This window comes from Durio zibethinus, chromosome 11, assembly GCF_047325235.1.
Source record: "Durio zibethinus cultivar Kanyao isolate XHJ-2024 chromosome 11, ASM4732523v1, whole genome shotgun sequence".
NCBI classification, from domain to species: domain Eukaryota; kingdom Viridiplantae; phylum Streptophyta; class Magnoliopsida; order Malvales; family Malvaceae; genus Durio; species Durio zibethinus.
The window spans coordinates 19449574-19474331 of record NC_143172.1 but is presented as its reverse complement, the minus strand read 5'-3'; the positions used below and the strand labels follow the sequence as shown (position 1 = coordinate 19474331).

The 24758-nt window shown below is 34.9% G+C and overlaps 2 protein-coding genes and 1 long non-coding RNA gene across 4 annotated transcripts; 1 reads left to right on the top strand and 2 right to left on the bottom strand.

Annotated features, from left to right (window-relative positions):
• Positions 1 to 3399: 3399 nt before the first annotated feature.
• LOC111289352 (uncharacterized) lies at positions 3400 to 12265 on the bottom strand. 2 transcript variants are annotated; one of them, XM_089768196.1, is made up of 8 exons: positions 11097 to 12265; positions 10492 to 10868; positions 6058 to 7173; positions 5771 to 5929; positions 5324 to 5636; positions 5136 to 5206; positions 4883 to 5005; positions 3400 to 4163 (listed from the first exon to the last, which is right to left on the bottom strand). In XM_089768196.1, the coding sequence occupies exons 1-8, from the start codon at positions 11953 to 11955 to the stop codon at positions 3807 to 3809; spliced, it is 3375 nt and encodes a 1124-aa protein (XP_089624322.1). In that variant the 5' UTR covers positions 11956 to 12265; the 3' UTR covers positions 3400 to 3806. The 2 variants fall into 2 exon arrangements, with proteins under 2 accessions (XP_089624322.1, XP_022736063.2); XM_022880328.2 differs by having other exon boundaries at positions 10492 to 10823.
• A 1894-nt stretch (positions 12266 to 14159) lies between these two features.
• Positions 14160 to 15509, top strand: LOC149516178 (uncharacterized). Its single transcript, XR_016346693.1, has 2 exons — positions 14160 to 14936; positions 15105 to 15509. It is a non-coding gene; the product is annotated as an uncharacterized LOC149516178 (long non-coding RNA).
• A 780-nt stretch (positions 15510 to 16289) lies between these two features.
• On the bottom strand, positions 16290 to 24089 carry LOC149516177 (uncharacterized). The gene is made up of 6 exons (XM_089768731.1): positions 22765 to 24089; positions 22422 to 22476; positions 21982 to 22079; positions 21360 to 21417; positions 20768 to 20785; positions 16290 to 20544 (listed from the first exon to the last, which is right to left on the bottom strand). Exons 1-6 carry the CDS (start codon positions 24087 to 24089, stop codon positions 16942 to 16944), a joined length of 5157 nt encoding a protein of 1718 aa, XP_089624857.1. The 3' UTR covers positions 16290 to 16941.
• Between the last annotated feature and the right edge of the window lie 669 nt (positions 24090 to 24758).

Here is a 24758-nt window from a genome sequence, read left to right as displayed (position 1 = left end):
ATAGTAATTAATTGACAACAAGAAATCATAAATAATTTAGTAATAACTCAATGATAAATTAATAGTAAATAATTGATAATTTAGCAGTTAATCATTAAAAATTTAAAAGCAAATCAATAGAACTTAGTGGTAAATCATAAATAATATAATAGTTAATAAGTAATAAATTAATAATAAATCATGCATAATTTCATATAAATTAGTGATAACTTAGTAATGAATTATAAATAATTTAGTGGTAAATAGATGATAATTTTATAGTAAATAATAAAAAAAATTAAGGAATGATAATATAATAGTAAATTATTGATAATTTAGTAGTAAATTAATAACTTATTAGTAAATCACTAATAATATAATAGTAAATTATTAATAACTTAGTTATAAATCAGTAATAATTTAGTAGTAAATTAGTTAATTATTGATAATTTTTTAGTGAATCATCGATAAATTAATAGTAAATCAATTATAACTTTTTAATAAATCATTAATAACTTAGTGGTAAATCACCAATAATTTAATAGAAATCATTCATAACTTAATAGTAAGTTGACTTGTTTCTTGTTGTTTTCCTATGAAGTTATGTTTTTCAAGCTCTAGCTCATTGATTGATGGTTGATTATGGAAGGTTAAGTACTGAAGCCTAGTTCTCATGACACATTCACTTCCTAAGGGATACATTAAGAAAAATATTTCTCTAACCATCCTGTTTCTTTTATCTCCTTTACCCTTACATATGCAGGTTGACTAGATGGACGAAAATGAGTGTTTTTTGGAGAATTTTTTGCCTCTGGACATGTAAAATTTGAACACTCATGATATCTAGTCAAGCAACGGTTTTTAGGGCTTAGTAATTATTTATTCCATATTTCTTTGTTTCCTTAAATGTCATCTGTAGGGCCAGAATAAGTTATTTACTTTAGATTTTTTGTTTTTTAATGTCATCTGGAGTTCTATAATATGTTGTTGGCTGGAACCTGTTCCTTCCTTATGCATAATACAACTGGAGAAACATATAACATGATAAGTGAATAGGCTAGCTTGCTGATGGTTGTTCTGAACTATTTGAGTGTACTAAAAGCACAAATTCAGCTGGGCTACAGGGTTAGGGAATATTTCTAAAAGTTTTCTCAGCCAGTACTTTTCTATATTGCCATATTAAGTATGAACTGTTTAAATATGTTTTTTTTTATTCTTCCCTAGAATTAAATCCTTGAATCATTGATAATTTAGTAATAAATTATTAATAATTAAATAATTAATAATTAATAATTTAATTGTCAATCATTTATGATTCTTTTTTATACTTGAAGTTGCTAAAGATTGAACCCTGATTACTACAAAAAATGAAGTCAAAACTTTCATTTTAAGTGTTAGGATAAACCTACCATGAACTTGTTCAATAAAAAAATTAGTGAAATTTTTTTAAAAATTGAATAAAACAATAGTGTTATCATATAAAAAGAAAATTATAAAACAATAGTGTTATCATATAAAAAGAAAATGATCTCATATATTATTAGTAGACTTTTTAAATTTCATGTTTTATAGTTGTAAATGCATAACAACATATTAGTAAATCAATAATAGATTAATAAAAAATAAGTAATAACTTAGTAGTTAATAATTAATAATATAATAATAAATCAATGATAACTTAATTGTAAATTAATATAACTTAACAGTAAATCAGTCTTAGTTAAGTAGTAATTAATTGATAAATTTAGTAGTAAATCATAAATAACTTAAAAGTAAATTAATGATAATTTAGTAGTTAATCATAGAAACTTAAATTTAAATCAATATAACTAGGTAATAGTTAATTATCAAGAATTTAATAGTTAAATAATTTAATAGTAAATTATGAATAATTTAATATAAATTGGTGATAACTTGACAATGAATTATGGTTAATTTAGTAATAAATCTATAATGATTTTGTAGTAAATAATTAAAAATTACATAGTAAATCAATGATAATATAATACTAAATGCATAATAATATAATAGTAAATCATTGATAATTTAGATGTAAACTATTGATAACTTAGTAGTAAATCATTCATAAATTAGTTGTAAATCAATGCTAATTTAGTAGTAAATTATTAATAATTTAACAATTTATCATTTATAACTTAATAGTAAATCGCTGATAACAAAATAATAAATCAATAAATTAATTGTTAATCATTAATAAATTTTGTCATATTTAAAGTTATCGGTAATTGAACCTTGGTTAGTAGCAAAACGAAGTTAGAAATTTTATATTGGGATATTAGGATAAACCTATCACGAACCTATTCGATAAAAAAATTTAGTAAAAAAAATTTCTAAATTTGAATAAAACAATAATGTTATTATATAAAAATAAAATTACCCTATACTAGAATTGAATCCGCGCTTTCTTATGAGAATTCATTGTTAAATATGTGATGACACAAATTTTATCAGTAATTACTATAAATATATCATAAATTATCAAAAAGTTAAATAGTAAAATTACATTAAGAGGTTATAAAAAATTTATCAATAGTTACTAAAATTATATCATAAATTATTAAACTAATATTGGAAGTTACCAAAATTACATCAAAATTATCAAAATTTTATCAAAAGTTATCAAATTTTCTTTATATTACACCAAAATCAAAATTAAATTATTAATATTTATCATTATTATTGTAATATCAAAAAATTATTTATAAAAATAAATTTTTAAATATAAAAATTATACGTATATCACGTATGTGCCAAAAATTAGTATATAAATAAATATATGTCAATCTTTGTTTCTTCTTCATCCTCAGTCAAATATAAATGAGAAGGTGAGTTTACAATAGGCAAAAAATAAAATTATTATTGTGATAATGAATACATTGCTATTATATTTCCATCCAATATTTTCCTCCTCAGTTCGACTTAAAATTGTGTTACGATTCTTGAGAAATCAACTATAAAACAAAATACTATTATCATGCTTTTGTTTTGCATTTTAAAAAATTTAGATTTTTAATTTAAAATATTTAATGACCCAAACAACCAATTACAATGGTGAAATGAAAATGGATGCAGATATATATATGTTGTGGCAAGTTCAAATTGTCGTAAAAATATTACTTGTAAAATATTTTAAGTACTTTTAATTTTTTAATTTAATGGTTAAAAAGATTTTTTTTTAAAAAAATGTGAGATAAAAGTTTGAAACCCACCATTTTAATTCCTATCCCGTACCAAAAAAGATTTTGAAGTGAAGTAAAATATAGAGCATAAAGAAAAGCATTCTGATTATTGTTGATTGTTTTACAACAATTTTACCCCTTCTAATAAGAATTTTACGTTTGCTGTGCATCCGCAAATACAAAATTCCTGGGATACAAAGTAAAAGAATGAAAACCAACGGAGAAAATGACTTACAGCCCCGTGCGACATGCAATATATGATGATTGGTTGAATGTTACAAGTAGGCCTAACATTTGGTGGTTTGTTCAGTACTTTGTTATATTAAGAATTGTTTAATTCCTATATGAAATTTTTACTAGTTCCTGTAAGCTCGACTAAAAATTTGAGTGGAGACGGTTAAAACCTTTCACATAATACTTGCCTAAAATATCCGTCTATGTACACCCTAATATCACATTTTCCAATCAGACCGCACACCCACCTAGCTAGCAACTCTTTTATGCTGATCTGGCCTGAACCCATTGCTAGACAAAAAGTTGTAATCAGAAACAAAAAGAGGAGCGTTCTCCAGAGTCCATTCTTCATCTCGGGAAATCAGATCAAAACATGACTTGTTAGGCCTCAACTTACATAGTCCCCGTCTCATCTGAGCTGGCTGAGGCCTCACTTCCCACTGGGCATGCTCCGCCTCCTTGGATCTCATCCTCGCTGAACATGCTCTCCTCACTCGAATTAGAGAAGGGCCCAGCATCATCATCACTGAAATCTGCCCTCCTCCTCCTCCTCCTTTGGACATCTTTTATTCCTCTTCCTTGCAAAGCCAGTCGCCTTCGCTTTCTCGCTTTCCGTTTGCCCTTGGGAAAATCTTCTTTCTGTGATTCGATGCTTTTGCTTTCTACCTCCTTTCTACTTCTTCCTTTGCCGTATTCATTATCCTCTGATTCTTCAACATCAGCCTTGCGCCTTTTCCTACTTGAATTAGTCTGGTAAAAAATGATGTGATTTGTATCTTTAATTAAAATTCAACAATAATTCGATTCATTAAAAATTTACAAGTCAAGAACTGTGAAATTATGGAAAATGAAATCAAACTAAATGCTAATTCCCAGTAAAATGTACAGGGTAGAAAAAAAGAATTATAGTTCAGGAGATATTTGACCACCACCACCACAAGCCCTATCTTTTCCCTTGTCCTCGTTACCTACTTTTTTCTATCATTTTTTTTGTTTACTTTTACACAACTTTTGGCTTCATATCATCACCAACAAATGCTTAGCAATGCTGGCATAAAAGACCAGAACGCCCAACCTCATTAGAGAGGTCAAGCAAAAAACTTTATAATACTCCCTTAGCAGCCATGCGATCCTCATCCCAATAGATGAAATAATCGTTAGACTTTAAATTGATAATCTGCCATAAGGCCACTGATTGGAATCTATTTTCTTTCCTTTTTATTCACCAACACTTTGGATTTTCATTGGCTAAACCAAAAGGTCAAAGCAGCGACAATCCACACAGAAAAAATTGCAAGACATGCAGCAAGTTATTATTAATCACAAAAGAAAGTCCACACCAGACTGGTTTTATGTTTTTGGGTCCCATAAGGTATTTCCCACCCAAACTAGCATCCCTTATTCCCTCAGCAGAACAGAGTGCAGAAATGAAGTAGTAAAACAAGCTCAGCCAAAAGCTATGTGAATACCTTGGGGCCACGGTCAACTAACTGAGCCCATTCTTGTCGATTTCTTAGGCAATCAAGAACAGCTTGAGAATGACTAGAATATGCATAGCGTTCTCCATTATGTTTCCTCAAGTTAGGCCAGTGCTGGAACAAAAGAAGAAAAGAAAAGAAAAGAATGAGAAGCAATTTTTTCCTCCAAAAGAACTACCGGGAGTAACAAGAAAGATGACACTAAGGCAAACAGTAGGCACTCTGCCTTAAAGAAGCAACACACCGGCAGGACTGCATTACAAAGTTCTTCATATGTCATTCGCCTGCCTTTGCTCATAATCTCATTTATCAAGCCTGAAAACATGAAGAAGAATATTACAAATGGTTTATTGGAGGGTGAGCAAATAAAATTAGATTGGTCCTAATTCAGGAAACTTTTGATAAACTAGACTTCCTCAAAGAGGCAGTTACCAGGTAAAGTAAGAGGTAGAGAACCACGAATTGTGCCTGTGTCATCATCAGATAAATTCATAGGTGAATTGAGCATGGATAACAAATTTTGATCATTAGCTTCAGTGGAAGAAGAAGGGCCACTGTTTGTGGTTGTGGTGGCTGTGGGAGGTACATTCTTGTCAACCCTTTTAGAAGCATCCATGGCAGATCCAATATCTAGTCTCTGATCAGGTGAAGATAGCACTTTATCAGTCCTTTTAGCCTCATTATCAAGCTCACGAGAACCACAGGACCCACCTTTAGATGCATCCTTGTTTTTTCTTCTAGGAACCTACCAATGCATCAATTAAGAACCATTCATCAAAGCCAAAACTTGTTGAAAACCTGTAGTACCAATGCAACTAAAACTTGAAACAGGAATTGCAAGTTGGCAGAAAAATGCCAGATAATGAAATGCAAGTATACCAAACTGTGATGCTTTCCTCTGGAGCTAGATGTGCGCTTTATTAGCATGCTTGTTGCAGTGGAAGATGCCAGCTGAGGAAAGCTACCAGCATGCCGCACACGTGGGACACGAGGTACTCTTGGAGAACTGTTAAGTTCTTGATGCAAAAGTAAAGCAAGCTGAAATCAGAAAAATAAGATGGAGAATAAATTTGTCAAAGGAAGCTCCAAAAAATAAAAATAAAAATAAAAAGGAAAGAGAAGTTATTATAAACCATCTTATTAGAAGATAGCACTTGATCTCACACCTCTTCATCACTCAGAGCAGGGGAATTTGATGGTGCAAAAGGAACCGCTGATGTTGCATGAGTAACCTTAGATGCAGACTGGGTACTAGACTGATTGAACTTTTCACTTTTCTGTGGGAAACCTGAAGCTGATGCCTTATTTTGCTGACCATGTGAAGCAGACTGACTTTGCAGTGGCCTAGCAGACTCACCAGAGATTGAGATAACTGAAGTATTCTGCACCAAAGATGGCTTTAAAGATGAGGAAGGCGCAGAATCTTTTGATTCAGATATGGTTCTTTTAGAAATGGAAGCATGTGAAATCCTGCTTTGGTGTGAGACTTTTGAAGTAGAACCATAAGAGCATTTTGGACGCTCTTTTGCTGCCTTCTGTGATAAGTCATGTTTGTCTTCATCCCTCCTTACATCATTTGCAGCATGATCTTTCTTAATGCTTGCATTATTGTCAGGCATTACTCGATGCTTCATGTTATTCTGAGAATCTATAGGTTTCGAGTTATCACAAATAGATGACATGGGGATTATGGCAGCAGATGAAGTGGAAGAAGAGTTTCCAACACATACTACCATTTTGTGCAGGATAGAGTGTTCCACATATGCATTTAGTTTAGGCTCTTCAGCAGAGACAGGAACATGGTTGGATTGTGAAGAACTTTTCTGCACTGACTTGGGAACTTCTGAACCATCCAAATCGCATTTTAGCAATGAGCAATCACCAGACAACTCATTCACTTTATCACAATGACAATCAGCAATAATTTCTGATTCAATAACTTTGACCTTACTGTCAGACGATTGTGAACAGTCTCCCACATTATTCATTTGGCAAGTTTCTGATGTCTGATGGAAAGATATCTCTGTGTCTTTAGAATCATCAGGAGGAGAAGGTTGAGCAGTAAAGATAACCTTGGAACCATCATCATCCTTCATTTCTCTTTTCACCTCAATAACAGGTTTAACAAAACTGTGAGACATGCTGGTATTAGAATCTTTAAGAATATGATTGCGCTGAACATCCAGTGCAGTACTAGCTAAATTGTGAACCAAATGCTCCTGAGGACTTCTTGTAGAACCTTCTACACCACCATCTACTTTGTCAATTGCCATGTTATCACCCTATTGCAAGAATATGAAAAGGTTACTTAAAATACCAAGTGAAACCAAAAGCATATCATAAATCCACCTTCTCTACTATTTTACACACAAAGACCAATGGAGGATTGTAGATGGAAGTGATGCTTTCGATGTAACGTTTCAAATTTTAACACACTAACAAAATTTAGAAATTTTAACACACTAACAAAATTTAGAGAACAAGGGTAGATACACCTACAACCCAACCCTATATATGACAAAGCAAACTAGCAGCGTAATACAACAATTTTAGATGGAACTCAAACACTGAAGCTTTTTAGGTTCTGGCATTGTCAGTTTTCATGACAAGATCTGTCAGCTTAAATGTGTAGACATCACATTTGGTCCAGGGCAAAATGGGATTTGACTTTGTTGACATCCCATTTGTCCAGAAAAATTTTCAGAGTTGAAATGGGCCTTTGGTTGTCAATTAGGCCTTAATGAAAAAATTTTAGGTCCAATGATTAAAAGCTCAAACAAAAATTTTTTGGGTTTTGATTTTAATTTTAATTTTAATTTTTAGCTTTATTTTATTTTATTATTTTTATTTTTTTGGGTCAAATCTATCAAAGTCAACAAAAGAAAACAGCCAAGAAACCGAAAAGAAAAACGTGCGAATTGGCAGATTGTTTGATATTCAAATTTGATTCTGAAACTTAATGATTTAACAATTTTGGAATTTCTTTGATCCCAATCTTCATGAAAAAGGGGAAAATCACAGAAAATCCAGTGAGCATTAAATTGGTCCAAGTTGAAATGGGATTTTTTTCCTATAAAAGAAGCAATTGGCAAAACAAAGGGGGAGAATCGAGCAATCAAGTATACAGAGCCTGCAATCGAGACCAAAGAATCGACAGAAAATTAAGCAAAACAGAGAGTCACGAGCAAAGGCCAGAGACAGAAATCAATCGAAGAAGCAATTCAAGCCAGAAGCAAGAATCAACAGAAAAGAAGAAATTCAACAGAAGCAGAGTAGCACATTAGGGCAATAGAGCCAACAGCAGGGCCGAAAGCATTCAAAAAATTTTCAGAAACACCCATTCAACCAATCAATTTCCAGAAGAAGCAACCAAGTGAAATTCCACAGCAAAAGGAGGCATTCAAGTCCAATTTTCCATTCGGCAGCAATAAACCCATTCCCCGCAAACATCTTCAACCTCAAACCTAACACACCCGAACACACCCACAAGTTCATCAATCAAATTCAACAAGAAGAAAATCCAGAACCCAGCAGTTCCTCACCAACCCAGCAAACCCTAAGATAACTCATACCCAGAACCAAACCCATGCACAGCAAAGCAAGCCTCAACACAACCAAATCAACAATCCAGAAAAGCCAGAAAGAACCAAAATTACCCATACCCAAAAGCAAACCTGAACCAACCAGCAATCAAAGCCAAACACAAGCAAAGTAATTAACATGAGCAGCAAGCAACACAGAGAATAAAAAGAGGTTTGGGTAGTGAAAATTTTGGCTCTTTATTGGGGAATTTTAGGAAATTTTTGCAGCTGGGTTTCGATCAATGAAGAGGAGATTGGAAGGTTCGAAAGGAGAGGGTTCTAGTAGAGGCATGGTGTTCAGTGGTAGTGGTGATGGCGAGTTCGCTGGATTCTGGGTTGCATTTGGGTTCTGATTTGGGGATTAAGAGAGGATGGTGCCACACAGAGGGGGAAGGAGTAAGGTTTCTGGCTTCAGGCCGGTGGTGGTCTCCAGCATCGACTGACGGCAGGAAGGGGCAACGGTCACCGGTTTCTGGGTTTTGATAGGTGTTGAAAAGCGTAGAGAAGGGAGAGGTTTGAGACTTGTAGAAGAGAAGCAGACAATAAAGGAATATGTGGATTTTTCAAACCGCAGTGTTTAGGAGACCAAGGTCAGCAACTAAATCCATTTAACCCACGTGCCATTAAGCTTGACCCGACTTGTTTTTAGTGCAAGTTTGATTTTTTTTCATTTTTTAATTTTCTATTTTTAATTTTTTATTTGATTCTCCATTTTTATTAATTATGAATGATAAAAAAAGAAAAAAAAAAAAAACTTTGATAGGATTTTCATGGATTAGAAATCTTTAAATTATAAATTCTACCAAACGATTGAAAATTTTCTTCATGAATTTTTGATAAAATAAAAATTTTCAATCTTACCAAACAATCAGAAGATTTAAATCTTGAATTAAATTTTACCAAACTATTTGAAAATTTAATGAGTTTTTCTTAAATTAAATTTTATAAATGGATTTTCAAATAAAAATCACACCAAATGAGTGGGGGATGTGCATCGAAATAAAATCCTACAAAACTATTAGAGAATTTTATTAATTGTTTTCAAATAATTAATTTCTTGAAAAATACATTAATGAATCCAACGATGGAACCTCTTCAGAGTGGGACACTAGTCTTTGTGAATACTCATGAAGTGTGCAAATTATCTTAAATTGCTACCAAACTATTGAAGTAATTTTAAAAATAATTTTCAATAGTTAAATTATTTGGTAAAACCATTAAAATGTTTTAAAGTTTGGAAAACTTGAAATCAAACTGGTACCATCCTTTGGACGGGTATTGTGAAGATGCTATAACCTTCCTCATGCTAACCACACTCCCAAACCTAAATATGGTTTCGTAGACTAAAATTTACCATTTAAAGATACCTAAGTAAAGCTTAAGACTCCTCTTTAAAATGGGACAAATTAAGTTAGGTAGCTAATTGCACCTAAACAAAAAGATTGGTGCCAACTTCTAAAACTAATGTTTAGCGATAGATCCACGGATTTATATGTTATGACACCGTGACTTATATGTGAGTGGAAGTTTGCTTAGGATGGTGCACTATGGTACTTTAATCATTTCCAAGATAGGTATGCCTGCAAGCCATGAATACACAGATTCTGTAACCAACAAAAACTTTATATGGTTAGTTTGCTTTATTTATTGGTAAAAGTTTCCTCTCCTGCATGATAGCCTTGACTACCTTTTCTTGAGCAACTTGCCCGTTGCTATTATCACTCTATCCCCTAGATGAAAAGCAAAACCTATTTGCCAAGAAGCAAAATGGCCTACTACACCATTTTGAGACAATTGCTTTTGATTTCACATGAACCAATGACATCACAGACTTGCTTCTAGAAGATTAAAGATTGTGGAGGTTGTGATAGTCCTTGTGAAATCAACTAATAGCAATTCTTTTCTTCTGCTAGATAAAGTTTTTTTTTTAAAAAAAAAAACATTACAACAGAGAAAACTAACAAAAGATATAAAATTTCATCCATGATATCAATAAATAAAAGGCGTAAAAAAAGATACCTCTTCTTTAATAGGAGATATCCCAGAATTTTTATGCTCTAATGGCAATGCAACAAGATCCTCTGTTTTTGGAGAGCTCATAATAGCTGCGGGAAATTCATGATCAGCCATCTCCTCGTTCGCTTCACTTCTAATTGAACAATCATGTCCAGACATGCCAGAAGTTGAGACCTCTGAAGCACGCTCCCTTCCCCATAAGTTGTTCTTAGGCCTTTCAACTGCATGGTTTGATCCAAGATTACCATCTGATGTGGGTTCTAGAAGCACACTGTCCTTCAAATTTTTGTTCTTTACAATCTGACCATCAGTCTTGAAAGCCTTTGGATCTCTGTCTTCATAAAATTCCAATTGTTTTGCATCACTGCTGGGTCTAAACACTAGTAATAAGAATGCAAACAAAAACAAAAAACAGCAAAAAGAACCTGGAGTCAACATGCCTATGCCAACTTTGGTAAAGATGAGGCTCACCATTACCATTGATTCCAATAATATGAAATGTGTGTTACAGAACAAATAACCATATCTTTCATGATAATAAGATAAACTTATTCCCTGCATGTGTATATGTTTATACAGAATTAAATTCAATTTCGAAGTTAAATAACCTGTTTTAGGGGACTGTACAGAACTCTTCTTCTCGTAAGCCTCTTTCTCAGCAGCACTTCTAGCCTTCTTCTTTGCTCTCCTATCTTTAGACACCCCAAGCTCATCTTCCTTCCACCTACTGGAGGATACCGCAACAGGCTGAAGAACATGTCTATCTTTCCTTACCCCATTCTGCCAACTTTTTCCATTCAAATCTTCACCCTCACTCTTCTTCCCTTCATTTAAATCTTCCTTATTCGGATACATTGGCACGCCAAACATCCTCTCCTTAGACAATGAAAACAGAACTCCAGCACCATTATCAACCGGATTCCCATTCTCAATCTCATTTTGCTTACCATTTTCATTATCATCTTCTTTTTTCTCATCCCAACACGGGAATTCCCTATACTGGAAATTAAACTTTTTTGGCACATAGCCTGTACACTTCCATAACTCTGGCGTAAAAACGCCAGATAACCCTCCAAACAAACCAGGCTCCCCTCCTGGAACCCCTTGAACATGAACACGCTCTTCCATAGGGATATCAGTCCAAAGCCTAAGGGGCCGCCGGGAAGGCACATGGCCCACGTAACTACTCTCTATTCTAACCGTTTTCGTAGGCAATTCAACAAGCAACTGTGCCACCTCCTTCTCCTCACTGTCGTTACGGTTGCTCTTGCTCTTGCACTTGTCACAGGCAAACAACTCTTCACCCTTGGTGTAACGCGAGCAGCGCGTGTGCACCCACACGCCGCACTCATCGCACTTCACCATCTCTTCACCGTCATCAAAATTGACGCCGCAGATACAGTCCACGGTCCATGAACCGTCTCCCCAGTCGTCATGAGGATCAGCCCGATGCGTCCGGCCTTTCATATTTATTATCCTAAACCCTAACTACAAAAATTTTAAAAACCTAATCTAAAAAAAAACCCTAGATTCCTATCCCCCAAAAACTCGCATTGAATTAAAATAGCTCCGCTAAGTTAACAGTTTTTCCTCTTTTTTGCCGAAATTGAGTTGAAATTTAAGAATTGAGTACCTTGAAGCATTATAATCCTTTTCTGATACAATGATTTGAGGGACTCTCCCGGTGTCCGCAGAGGTAGACGAAAATGGCTTCTTGCTTGCGCAGCAATGCGCAGACGGACTGGAACTGAGAGGGAATGAACTAAAAACCAGAACTATGAATTCTTTTGGCGTCCGTCCTTTTGTTTCTCTTCCTTTTGCGGCTAGGCTTCAAAATATCCAAGCCCTTTTTCAATTGATGGGCCCATCTCATTCCCATGACCCATCGTCACTCAGATGGCTCTTGTACGCGAGTGAAATTATAGTAGCTTTAGAACGAGTAAAACTTTTTTTAATTATTTTATTTTTTACAAAAAAATTAGGGTGTTTTTTTGGCCATGTTTTTGTTTTTTTGTTTTAATTTCAGTTTTCTTAAAGAAAACATGATTAATACTTTAAAAAAAAGAACAATATTTTGTTCTCATTGTTTTCAAAAACATGTTTCCATTTTTATTTTTAAAAATTTTATTGACTATGTTCATAAATATTATAATATTATTTTTTTAAAAAAAGTTTTAAGAGGTTTTCAATATTTTAGCCTGTTTTAATGCATAGTTACTATTTTTTTCAACAACACATAAATGCTATTTCACCTACTTTTCACTCAGCCCATAACCCAAAAGCTAAATAGTGTTTATTTATTAAAATAGGCTAAAATACAAAAAAAAAATTCTTAAATTATTCTATTTTAAAAATAAAATATTATATTTTTATTATATTTAAATAAATCTTTATTCTTTGATTTATGTTCAAATAAGTTATTATTTCAAATGAAAAGCATGATTATATTAAGGGTTTATTTAAATATAAATTAAATTATTATTATACAAAACTAAAAGTCAAGAACTTATTTTTGTGTAAATCAAAATTTTAAAATTTATTTGAATACAACAAAAATACATGAGTTCTGTCGTAACGGTTTTGTGTCCGCCCGACGAATTTGGAAACGAAATAAAAAATAACGGAGTCGCCACCAATCTTTTTTGGCTAGGTGCGATTGGCCACCTATTAAAACATATCCTTTTAATGAAATCTTAAAATTAATTAAAATTTATTAAAAAGATAATTTTACGGTCTGCGAAACAGTCTGGGTTCGGGAGTCGATTACGCGTGGGGAAGGATTAGCACCCCCACAACGCCCGTTAAAAAACGGTACCAATTAACAACGTGTTATCCTTTGATTTTGATACAAACAGTCTTATTTTCAGTATTCGAAAAATAATTTCTTTGATTTTTATTTATTAAAATTATTCTCGAGAAAAATAAATCAAAACCTTTTTATTGAAATAATTCTTAAAATGTTCCAGTACGTTGGTAACATTAAAAGAACTCTTTCTCACCTAGAGATTTCTTAAAGCATCTCTACTCGGAATACTTTTAGAATCTCATCTTTGGAGGTCTAAATTTACTTTTCGTAAGAAATTATGTTATGCATGCCATGCAAAATATTTTCGTGTTTATGCACACATTTTATTCTCATTCAAAAATTTTATTAATTATTTTATTAATTTTATTAATTTTAATTAAAATTTTGAAGAAAAAAGGAATTTAATCATATTGAAGATTTTCTATAAATATTCCAATACGCTGGTAATATTTTACAAAAAATCTTCTCACCTAGAGATTTCTTAAAGCATCTCTACTCGGAATACTTTTAGAATCTCATCATTGGATTAAATTTATTTTCTTCTTATTTTTATTACTTATATTTTTTATTTATTAATCAATTTTTATTTATTATTTTAAAAAAAAAAATCTTTACTGTATTGAAAATTTTTTATAAATACTCCAATACGCTGGTAGTACTTAAAAAAAATCTTCTCACCTAGAGATTTCGTAGGCATCACTACTCGGAATACCTTTGAATCTCATCATCGGATAAAAATTTCCTCTTCTCTTATTTTTTATTAGTTATATTTTAATTTATTAATCAATTTTTATTTATTATTTTTTTAAAAAAGAAAATCTTTACTGTATTGAAAATTTTTTTATAAATACTCCAATACGCTGGTAGTATTTTAAAAAAATCTTCTCACCTAGAGATTTCGTAGGCATCACTACTCGGAATACCTTTGAATCTCATCGTCGGATAAAAATTTCCTTTTTCTTTCATTTTTTTACTACTTTAGTATTATTATTAAATTTATTTTTTATGTTATTGTTTTTAAAGTTTATTCTAAAAAATAACATAATTATATAAAAAATTATTTAACCACAATTTCATTAATTAGTCTAACAAATATAGATATTTTAATATGCATAAATATTAATAAAATAATACTTAAAAAATAAGAAAAATTCAAAAAAAAAAAAAAATTTTTTTTACCTGAACCGGACCGGTCAACGGTCCGGTCAACTCCTGGTTCAGTTCGGCGGTTCGGTTCGGTCTGGTTGGTTCGGTCCGGCGGTTCAGTTCGATCTGGTTGGTTTGGTCCGGCGGTTCGGTTCGGTCCAGTCAGACCGGTCAGAGATGATAAAGGCAGCGGGTCGCGGGTCGGGTGCGCGGACCCCGGGTCGGGTCGCGGGTTGACGCGCGGATCCTCCTTGGCTGAAACGGCGTCGTTTTGGGTCTTTATCTAAACGACGTCGTTTTGAGATTTTGCTTTACTATATATAGCTGAAGATTTTTTTTTTTGGTTCATTTGGCTTCTGTTTCAGAAAAAAAAAGGAGAGAGGGAGAGAGAGAGCTCTGGGGGAAAGGTCGTCGGTCGGTTGCCGGAGCACTGTGCCGGCCGCCGTCTGGCTCGCCGCCGGCAGTCTTGGACGGTGGTTTCCGATGACCGGGAAAGGTGAAAATTCTTCTGGAAGTTCTCTTCGACGCGATCTTTCCAGATCCGGTGTCCTTTTTACCGGAAACAGCCCTGATCGACGTAGATCGGGGCTCAAAGTTTCGGTCTCTCTTTTTTTCTTTTTTTTTTTTTCTTTGAATCTGCTGATCTCTCTCTTTTTTTTTTCAGGTGGCTTTCTGGCGCTGGGTTCCCCGTTCCAGGGGACTGTTGTTTTTTTTTTTTTTTTTGTGTTTTTGCAGAATTTTTTTTTTACAGAAGCTGCCTTCTTCTTTTCTTTTTTTTTCGTTCTTTTTTAGTCTAGTTTACAAGCTCTATTTATAGAGCTTGTTGGGATTCAAATCTCAGATTTTCTAGGATTCGAATCTCATTTTTCAACTGAAAAATCATACCTACCGTCCGTGATTGGTGGCTTGTCGGGAGGTTGATCGGGTAGTTGGTCGGACCAGTTCGGCGCCGTACCAACCCCTTGACTTTTGTTTTATTTCTGTTTCTTTTGTTTGTTTATTTTTTGTTTTTTTGTTTGTTTTGTTAAATATTATTATTATTAAAATAAAACAGTAGATCCGGACAAAACCGGTGTCTACAGCTGCCCCTCTTTGCACATTACTGAGAATCAGGAATAGGGCAAAGACAAAGACAACGATTTTGTCCGAAGATAAATCATGATTTGATTTTTTTTTATTTTTTTATTTTTGAAAGGGCTCCTCTCAGCAGAGGTTTAACAACTTTAAAATCTCATCTGAAAATTTTATTTGAAAAAGCTCCTCTCAACAGAGGCTCCACAACTTTAAAATTTTCATCTTGTAAAAGCTCCTCTGTTCTCAGCAGAGGCTCAACAACTTTAAAATCTCATCTGAAAATCTTATTTGAAAAAACTCCTCTCAACAAAGGCTCCACAACTTTAAAATTTTCATCTTGAAAAAGCTCCTCTCAGCAGAGGCTCAACAACTTTAAAAAAATCTTATCTGAAAAAGCTCCTCTCAGCAGAGGCTCAACAACTTTAAAAATTCTCTCTTGGAAAAGCTCCTCTCAGCAGAGGCTCAACAACTTTAAAAATCTTATCTTGGAAAAGCTCCTCTCAATAGAGGCTCCACAACTTTAAAAATCTTATCTGAAAAAGCTCCTCTCAACAGAGGCTCCACAACTTTAAAAATTCTCTCTTGAAAAAAGCTCCTCTCAGCAGAGGCTCAACAACTTTAAAATTTTCATCTGTTTTCAAATTTGAGTTTTCATCTTTGAACAAGTAAATTTCTCTCTTCCTTTGTTTGGTCATTGTCTTTACCAAAATCTTTTTTTTTTTTTTTTTTTTTTTTAAGAGAAGGAAAATTTTTATCTTTGTTACAACTTCTCATGGATGCATGTACTGAGTGCTCATGATGCAATGCATGTAATGCAATCAAAATCGTTCATTGTAGTAAAAAGCTTCTCAAAATCTCTCGCTTTTGACTTCTTTTATCCGAATTCTTATATGACCAATCTGTCTTCAACATCTGACCATAATAGTTTTTTCTTCAAAAGTCTGCAACATCAATGTCTTGTCATGCTTTTCTCATCCTTTTTCATTTGCCTTTGTCAACTTTAAAAGTAATGCTGAGATCTTTCATATTTGTTTTTCTTTTCATCATTTTAAGTTCAAGACAAATAAAATGCAATCACATTTCTCTGATGGACAAAAAATATCAAATAAGGATAAAGGAAAGGATAGGCATTAGTTTCAAATGAAGGATAATGTATTTCCTATGGTTGATAACAAGTGTATGTCAAAGTGTTTGAGTTGAAATAAAGGTGTCAAAAGAATGATCACAAGATAATCATGAACAAAATATTCTCAGATTCTTTCTCTAAAACTAAATCAGATGACTTTCTTGATTATTCAGAGTTCGTCAAACTACACTTGCCCCTGCATTATGGGATCTTTTCTTGATGATGCTTTTGCTTCACATCTAAGCCGCCTTTTCAGGTTTTCAACTTAGATAAGTCATCATTTTTTCTTTTTTTTTTTTTTTTAAGCAAAATATTTCTTCACAACATCTGAATTTATTGGGGTAGGTAAATCACCTCCGTCCATTTCTGCCAAAATCAATGCCCCACCAGAAAAGACCTTTTTCACCACATACGGGCCTTCCCAATTTGGTGTCCATTTCCCCCGATTATCATGTTGATTTGGAAAAAATCTTTTTAGCACTAAGTCTCCTTCCCTGAAGCAACGGGGATGAGTTTTCTTATCATGTGCTCTCATCATCCTCTTTTGATATAATTGACCATGACAAAGTGCTGACAATCTTTTCTCTTCGATGAGGTTTAACTGCTCGTAGCGATTTCGAACCCATTCTGCTTCCTCTAACTCTACCTCCATCAAGACTCTAAGTGAGGGAATTTCCACTTCGACTGGTAGTACAGCTTCCATACCATATACCAAAGAGAACGGTGTGGCTCCAGTAGACGTTCTGACTGATGTTCTATAAGCATGCAAGGCAAAAGGCAATTTCTCATGCCAATCTTTGTAAGTTTCAGTCGTTTTCTCCAGGATTCTTTTGATATTCTTGTTCGCAGCCTCCACTGCCCCATTCATCTTCGGACGATATGGTGCCAAATTACGATGACGGATCTTGAACTGAGTGCATACTTCATTCATCATTTTGTTGTTCAAGTTTTTGGCATTATCAGAAATAATTGTCTCCGGAAGTCCATATCTGCATATTATCTCTCTTTTCATGAACTTACATACCACAGATCGGGTCACGCTAGCATATGATGCAGCTTCTACCCATTTGGTGAAGTAATCAATAATTACAAAAATGAATCTATGCCCATTCGAAGCTTTTGGAGTGATGGGACCAATAACATCCATGCCCCACATAGAGAACGGCCAAGGTGGAGCTAGAACATGTAATGTTGATGGCGGAGCATGAATCTTGTCAGCATAAATCTGACATTTATGACATCTCTTAGCATAATCAATACAGTCTCTCTCTATTGTCAACCAATAATAGCCAGCCCTCATAATTTGTCTAGCCATCATATGACCATTTGCATGTGCCCCACAAACTCCATCATGCACTTCTTCAATAATCTTTTTTGCTTCAGCTGCATTTACACATCTTAAGAGCACTTGATCTCGACCTCTTTTGTAAAGGATATCTCCATCAATGAAGAAACTCATAGCCAATCTTCTGATAGTCCTCTTATCATTTTCAGTTGCATGTTCTGGGTATTGCTGGTTTTTAATGTATTGCATGATATCATGATACCATGGCTTCCCATCAATTTTTTTTTCAACACCTGAGCAATGTGCTGGAACATCTTTCACATCCAGCTTGATGGGTTGGATTTCAGTATTTGCATCTATTTTGACCATTGCAGCTAGAGTAGCCAGTGCATCAGCAATTTGGTTTTCCTCTCTAGGTAGATGCTCAAATTGAACTTCTTTAAATTGCTTAACCAACTCAGAGATATATTTATGGTACTGAATCAGCTTAGAGTCTCTTGTCTCCCATTCACCTCGTAACTGATAGATGACTAAAGCTGAATCTCCAAACACATCTAACACTTTGATCTTTTTTTCAATTGCTGCTTGTAGACCCATAACACAGGCCTCATATTCAGCCACATTGTTTGTGCAATTAAAATTTAATCTGGCTGTGATGGGGTAATAATGTCCATCAGGAGATATCAAAATTGCCCCAATACCATGACCCAAAGCATTAGCAGCTCCATCAAAATACATCCTCCATGATTTTTCAACAGGTTTATTTTCTTCAATGGCCATCACATCCTCATCAGGAAAATCTAATTTCATTGGCTCATAATCTTCGGCTGTACGATCAGCAAGGAATTCAGCTATTGCACTCCCTTTAATAGCTTTTTGAGCCACATAAATGATATCATATTCTGAAAGCATAACTTGCCACCGTGCTATTCTTCCTGTTAATGAGGGCTTTTCGAAGATATACTTAATAGGATCCAGTTTTACTATGAGCCAAGTAGTGTGATAAAGCATGTATTGTCTAAGCCTTCGAGCTGTCCAGGTTAATGCACAACACATTTTCTCTAATGGTGAATACTTTGACTCATAATCAGTGAACTTCTTACTCAAGTAGTAAATTGCTCGTTCTTTCTTATCAGTTTCATCTCTTTGCCCCAGCACACATCCCATTGAATTTTTATGCACTGTTAAGTACAAAATCAAAGGTTTTCTTGGCATTGGTGGCACCAACACAGGTGGATTTGACAAGTATTCTTTGATCTTATCAAAAGCTTCTTGGCACTCATCATTCCATTCTCCAGGATCATGTTTTCTGAGAAGCTTGAAAATAGGATCACACTTATAAGTGAGTTGAGAGATGAAGCGAGCAATATAATTTAATCTCCCTAAGAAGCCTCGCACTTCTTTTGAAGTATGAGGAGGAGATAAGTTTTGGATGGCTTGTATCTTATCCGGGTCCACTTCGATTCCTTTTTCACTGACTACAAAGCCCAATAGTTTTCCTGATTTGGCTCCAAATGTACATTTGGCAGGATTCAACTTCAACTGAAATCTTCTCAACCTGTCGAACAGCTTTTTGAGATTGACTATATGATCCTCTCCTTCACGAGATTTTACAATCATATCATCCACATACACTTCTATCTCTTTATGCATCATGTCATGAAAAAGAGTCACCATTGCTCTTTGATAAGTAGCACCAGCATTTTTCAACCCAAAAGGCATGACTTTGTAACAGAATGTTCCCCACATGGTCACAAATGTAGTTTTCTCCATATCATCTCGAGCCATCTTGATCTGATTATAGCCTGAGAAACCATCCATAAAGGAAAATGTGAAGTGCCTAGCAGTATTATCCACTAGAGTATCGATGTGAGGTAAAGGAAAGTTATCCTTGGGACTTGCTCTATTTAGATCTCGATAATCGACACACATTCTCACTTTTCCATCCTTCTTAGGAACTGGCACTATGTTGGCTACCCATTCAGGATATTTTGCCACTTCTAAAAATCCAACATCGAATTGTTTCTTCACTTCCTCTTTAATTTTCAGTAGCATCTCTGGTTTCATGCGCCTTAGCTTTTGCTGCATCGGCTTACATCCTGATTTTAAAGGTAACTTGTGCTCTACAATATCAGTGCTGAGTCCTGGCATATCCTGGTAAGTCCACGCGAACACATCTACATATTCTCGGAGTAATTCTTCTAGCTTCTTTCTTTCAACTGGTAAAAGAGATGTACCAATTTTGACCTCCCTTTTATTCTCACCATCTCCCAAATTTACTGATTCAGTAATTTCTTGGTGGGGTTCAATTGGCTTATCTTCATGTTCTATTAATTTTAACAAATCAAGAGGCAGTGTGTAGTTATCTGAATCTTCCTCATTATCAAGTTCATCAACATGAATTAAATTTTCAAAATCATATCCGAGATTATTGCCATGATTATCTTCATGTTCATTGTTTGGGACCCTGCAAAAGGGTAAGATGAAGAAAATATTGGCACACAAAAATGGAATGGCAAGAAAATGTAGGAAAGAAAAGAATGAAAGGTAAAATGAAGATAATAGAAGAAATGTGGATGCATCTTCTAAGTCTTTTATTAAAATGACAAACATAAACACACCATAAAAGATCTCCTAATACTCGTAGAAAGTAATTAGGGATTTAAAGTTTCACATTACTTTTCCAAAGCTTTAAAAACAATAGGCAGCTCCGTAACTTTCCAATTATCCAGCTCAAAATCTGAAGGACAAGGGTACACGAACAGCTCTTCACTTCGACTCTTCTTTTCTCCATCCATCATTTGAATGGCCAGCTCTGAAAATTTTTCCATGAATCCTGCACTTGAGGCTCCCGGTAAATCTGAATAAATGTATCCTCCCGAGTGAAAAGAATCATAGAGATATGGAATGACTATGGGTTCTGACTCTGGTTCATATCCCTTAAGATTAGCTATCCTCTTATATCTTTTCTCATTCCCCATTCTTACTTTATCCCCTCTTGTTGGCTTATATCCCAAGCCAAACCTGTCTCTTTTTTCATATATGGCCGATGGCTTCGTGATTCCTTGCAGGTTCTTCTCAAGTCCGGCTTCAGGTTGCCATCCCATCTTGGTAAGCTGTCTGACTACCATTTTAGTAGTCGTAGATAAGTGTGACGAATACAATTTAGATCCTTCAGCTATATATGTTGCATTGGTAATCTCGAAAGATCTATAAGAGCATTCTAAAGCTTCATCTGCCGATTCCACATAAGGAGTATTTATCGGTTGAGTTACCAATAAATCTTCTTCTCCTGCCACACATGTTAGCTTCCCTTCAACAATGAATTTGACTTTTTGATGTAATGAGGATGGGACAGCACCTGCCATATGGATCCACGGTCTACCCAATAAACAACTATATGAAGGAGAGATGTCCATGACTTGAAATTTCACGTTGAAAGTACATGGGCCAATCTGCAGTGGCACTTCTATATCTCTCAACACTTCTCTTCTGGTTCCATCAAAAGCTCTCACTATCATATGACTAGATTTCATATAAGATCCATCAACAGGGAGTTTTGCCAGAGTAGCCGCAGGCATAACATTGATGGATGAGCCATTATCAATCAAAACCTTAGCCATTATATGACTTTTACATTTCACAGTAATGTGAAGAGCCCTGATGCTTCCTCTACCCTCAGGAGGAATCTCTTCATCATTGAAAGAGATATAGTTTAAAATCGTCAGATTACCAACAAGCTGTTCCACATATTCAACAGAAGCATTGTGAGACACATATGCTTGATTTAGCACCTTCAGTAAAGTATTACGGTGTGACTCTGAATTGAGCAATAATGACAATAGCGAAATTCTAGCTGGCATCTTGTTAAGCTGTTCTACCACGCTATACTCACTATGTTTTATTAGCTTCAAAAATTCACCTACTTCACTCTCAGATACTGGCTTCTGACATTCTTTTTCTGGTGTTGCATCAAGATCACTCTGACTTTCATTTTCTTCCCTTACCTTGGCTTTCTCCTTTCTAGCTTTTTCTAGAGCCTCTGGGGTATAGCACCTGCCACTTCGGGTTATGCCTCCTACACCCGTTATATTAGCAGTATCTGGGTTGACTACGACACCATAATCGTACTTCCAAGGTACTGCTTTATCATTCTGATATGAAAAAAAGGCAGGAACTTTAATTGTCACCACTGGTCGAGAGACGAGTTTTTCTAGCTTCGATGTTGGCTTCTCATCATAATAGATAGTTACTGGTCTACGCCCAAACTTATTCTTTGAATTAATGGTAGACACTTTCACCAACTCTTCTCTCTCTTGGTAAAACTCTATTCGACTTTCATCCATCAATTTTTGCACCTCTTGACGAAATTGGTGACAATTCTCGATAGAATGCCCCAAAACATCTCTGTGATAAGTGCAGCTTTCAGTTGAGTTTATCATTTCAGAGTAATTTTGAGGTTCTATTGGCTTCAACATGTCAGTTTTGACCAATACTTCGAACACCTTAGCCATAGGAGTTTTGACCTCCTCTATTCTTCTTTTCACATAACTTGTTTGCCCATCAATCAAAGCATTTATTGATGGTTTGGTATGATTTGGTAGAGGGTTTCCATTGACATTTGGAGTCCTTTGTTGGCTGGTATCAAAATTTAATACTCCTTCATTGATTAACCCCTGCACTTTACGCTTCAAAGCAGTACAGTTCTCAGTGGAATGACCTGGATTCCCATAATGATAATCACAATGTGCATTGGGGTCATACCATTTGGGAAACGGAGGTTTCATAGGTTCAATGATAACAGGAGCAAGCAGATGTTTCTCAACAAGTTGAGGATACAGATCTGTATATGTCATGGGAATGGGATCGAAAGTGAATTTTTCTTGGATATTTCTTGGGGCTCGTGGACTACTATTAGGTCTCCAGTCTGGTCTTGTAGGTACAACAGGACGGTTATAGGAATAAGTGGGTGTTCGAAAGGATGGTTGAAAATAAGGTGAATAAGCTGGTTGTGGTAATGACTGGTATGGTTGATGTGAATGAGGGATGGATGTAACATGGTTTACAGAAGGGTAATGGGTCTGGTATACTGGTGTAGGATAAGGTGTGAAACCTCTGAATTGTTGCCCCATATAGTTCACTGCTGGAGCTTCATTCTCTTTCTTTCTAGGAGCTCCACCTTTCTTTACTCCACTTGTCTCTCCCGCATCGAGCTTACCATTTTTTATGGCATTTTCAATGATCTCACCGGATATCACCATATCGACAAAATTCTTGGTTGCATTACCTATCAATCTTTCATAATACGGTGCTTTCAAGGTATTCACAAATAAAACAGTTGTTTCTTTCTCAGTGAGAGGGGGTTGAACTTGTGCAGCCACGTCTCTCCATCTTTGTGCATACTCCTTAAAGTTTTCAGTTACTTTCTTTTCCATGCTTTGAAGAGATAGACGATCTGGAACCATATCCGTGACATGCCGATATTGTGTAAGGAATGCCTTTGTAAGCTCTTGCCAAGAACGAATATGAGTCCTATCTAGCTGGACATACCACCTAGCTGCAGAACCCGTAAGACTATCTTGAAATATGTGCATTAACAACTTCTCATCTCGAGCATATGCTGCCATCTTTCGACAATACATGGTGATATGGGTCATTGGGCATTTTGTACCATCATATTTTTCAAATTCAGGGACCTTGAATTTAGGTGGAATTACCACATCTGGAACTAAACAAAGATCAGCTGCATCTGTGGAGCCATAAAAATCCATTCCCTCTACAGCCCTAAGCCTTTCCTCCAATATCTTCATCTTCTCCCGGGCACTGGTATCTTCTACTTTTTCAGGTGTCTGCATCCCTAGCTTTTCTCTTTCCTTGGGATCATCTAAATCAGGAACTAAGATTGGCTCAGGTGGTTTTTCCATCATAATGGGATTAACAAAATTCTGAAATTGTCCTGGAGCAGGTGTGGATGTCATTCTTGGATAAGGATTAGGATATCCACCAGGAGTAAAAATTGGTACTCTAGTTCCTTGTGAAGGTTGGTTCAGTCGTGGCTCAAACCCTGGAGGATAGACAGGATCTACCATATCTGGCGATCGTTCTTGAAAGCTAGGATTTTCTTCCACTGTTTTTCCTTTGTCAAGTTTCTTGAGCATATCCATTATTATACTAAGATCTCCTTTTAGTTCTTCTTGAGCTTTTTCAATTCTCTCAAATCGACTGGCCTGTTCTTGCTCCATGATTCTTGTCTGTGTCCTGGTATTGTATGAATGACGAGTAGGTTGGGCCGAAATTTTTGATGGGCGAGCTATTCTTGAACCTTTATTACCACAAAATTTTTTTATTTTGAAAAAGAAAAGAAAAAAATAAAATTAGAATGCTATGTGTTAAAAATTTTACTTTATGAAAAATGATGTATATGATGCATGAATGCAAGTGAGAGATATTTGTTCTTGAACGAATTTCAACATTAGAAATTTTTATTGATCTCATACAACTTTTATTACATAGGATTTATCATCCTAGAGTTATATCCATAAAAGCATTTGACTTGCTCATAATGGTCATTCACCTCATCTAGAAAGTTCACTGGGCACTGTCCATATTCTCCTATGGGATTGACTTCTCTTCTTAATGCTTCTACCTTTTCAACCATCTCCCATGCTTTCCTCACTGCCTTGCAAACTTGATTAGTCAAGTGCTTTATGTACTGTTGCCTCCCTAAACTTTCTGCCTTCCATCTCATATGAGCATCCCTTTCTGAATCACATGTGAAGATCCAATCTTTTTCCCTTCTATGCCACTCATCTATCATTGCTGAAATATGACTT

Excerpts from the sequence above, each read along its gene's own strand:
- LOC111289352 (XM_089768196.1), bottom strand. The coding sequence starts at position 11,955 with ATGAAAGGCCGGACGCATCGGGCTGATCCTCATGACGACTGGGGAGAC. Across the intron at positions 10,869-11,096 it reads TGTACAGTCCCCTAAAACAG|TGTTTAGACCCAGCAGTGAT; the intron begins GTTATTTAACTT and ends TCTTATTACTAG. Across the intron at positions 5,006-5,135 it reads TTTGTAATGCAGTCCTGCCG|CACTGGCCTAACTTGAGGAA; the intron begins GTGTGTTGCTTC and ends CTTTTGTTCCAG.
- LOC149516177 (XM_089768731.1), bottom strand. The coding sequence starts at position 24,089 with ATGGATATGCTCAAGAAACTTGACAAAGGAAAAACAGTGGAAGAAAAT. Across the intron at positions 22,477-22,764 it reads CCCATGACATATACAGATCT|TTATGTGAAAAGAAGAATAG; the intron begins GTATCCTCAACT and ends TGGGCAAACAAG. Across the intron at positions 21,418-21,981 it reads GGCATAACCCGAAGTGGCAG|AAGAGAAGTGTTGAGAGATA; the intron begins GTGCTATACCCC and ends TGATGGAACCAG.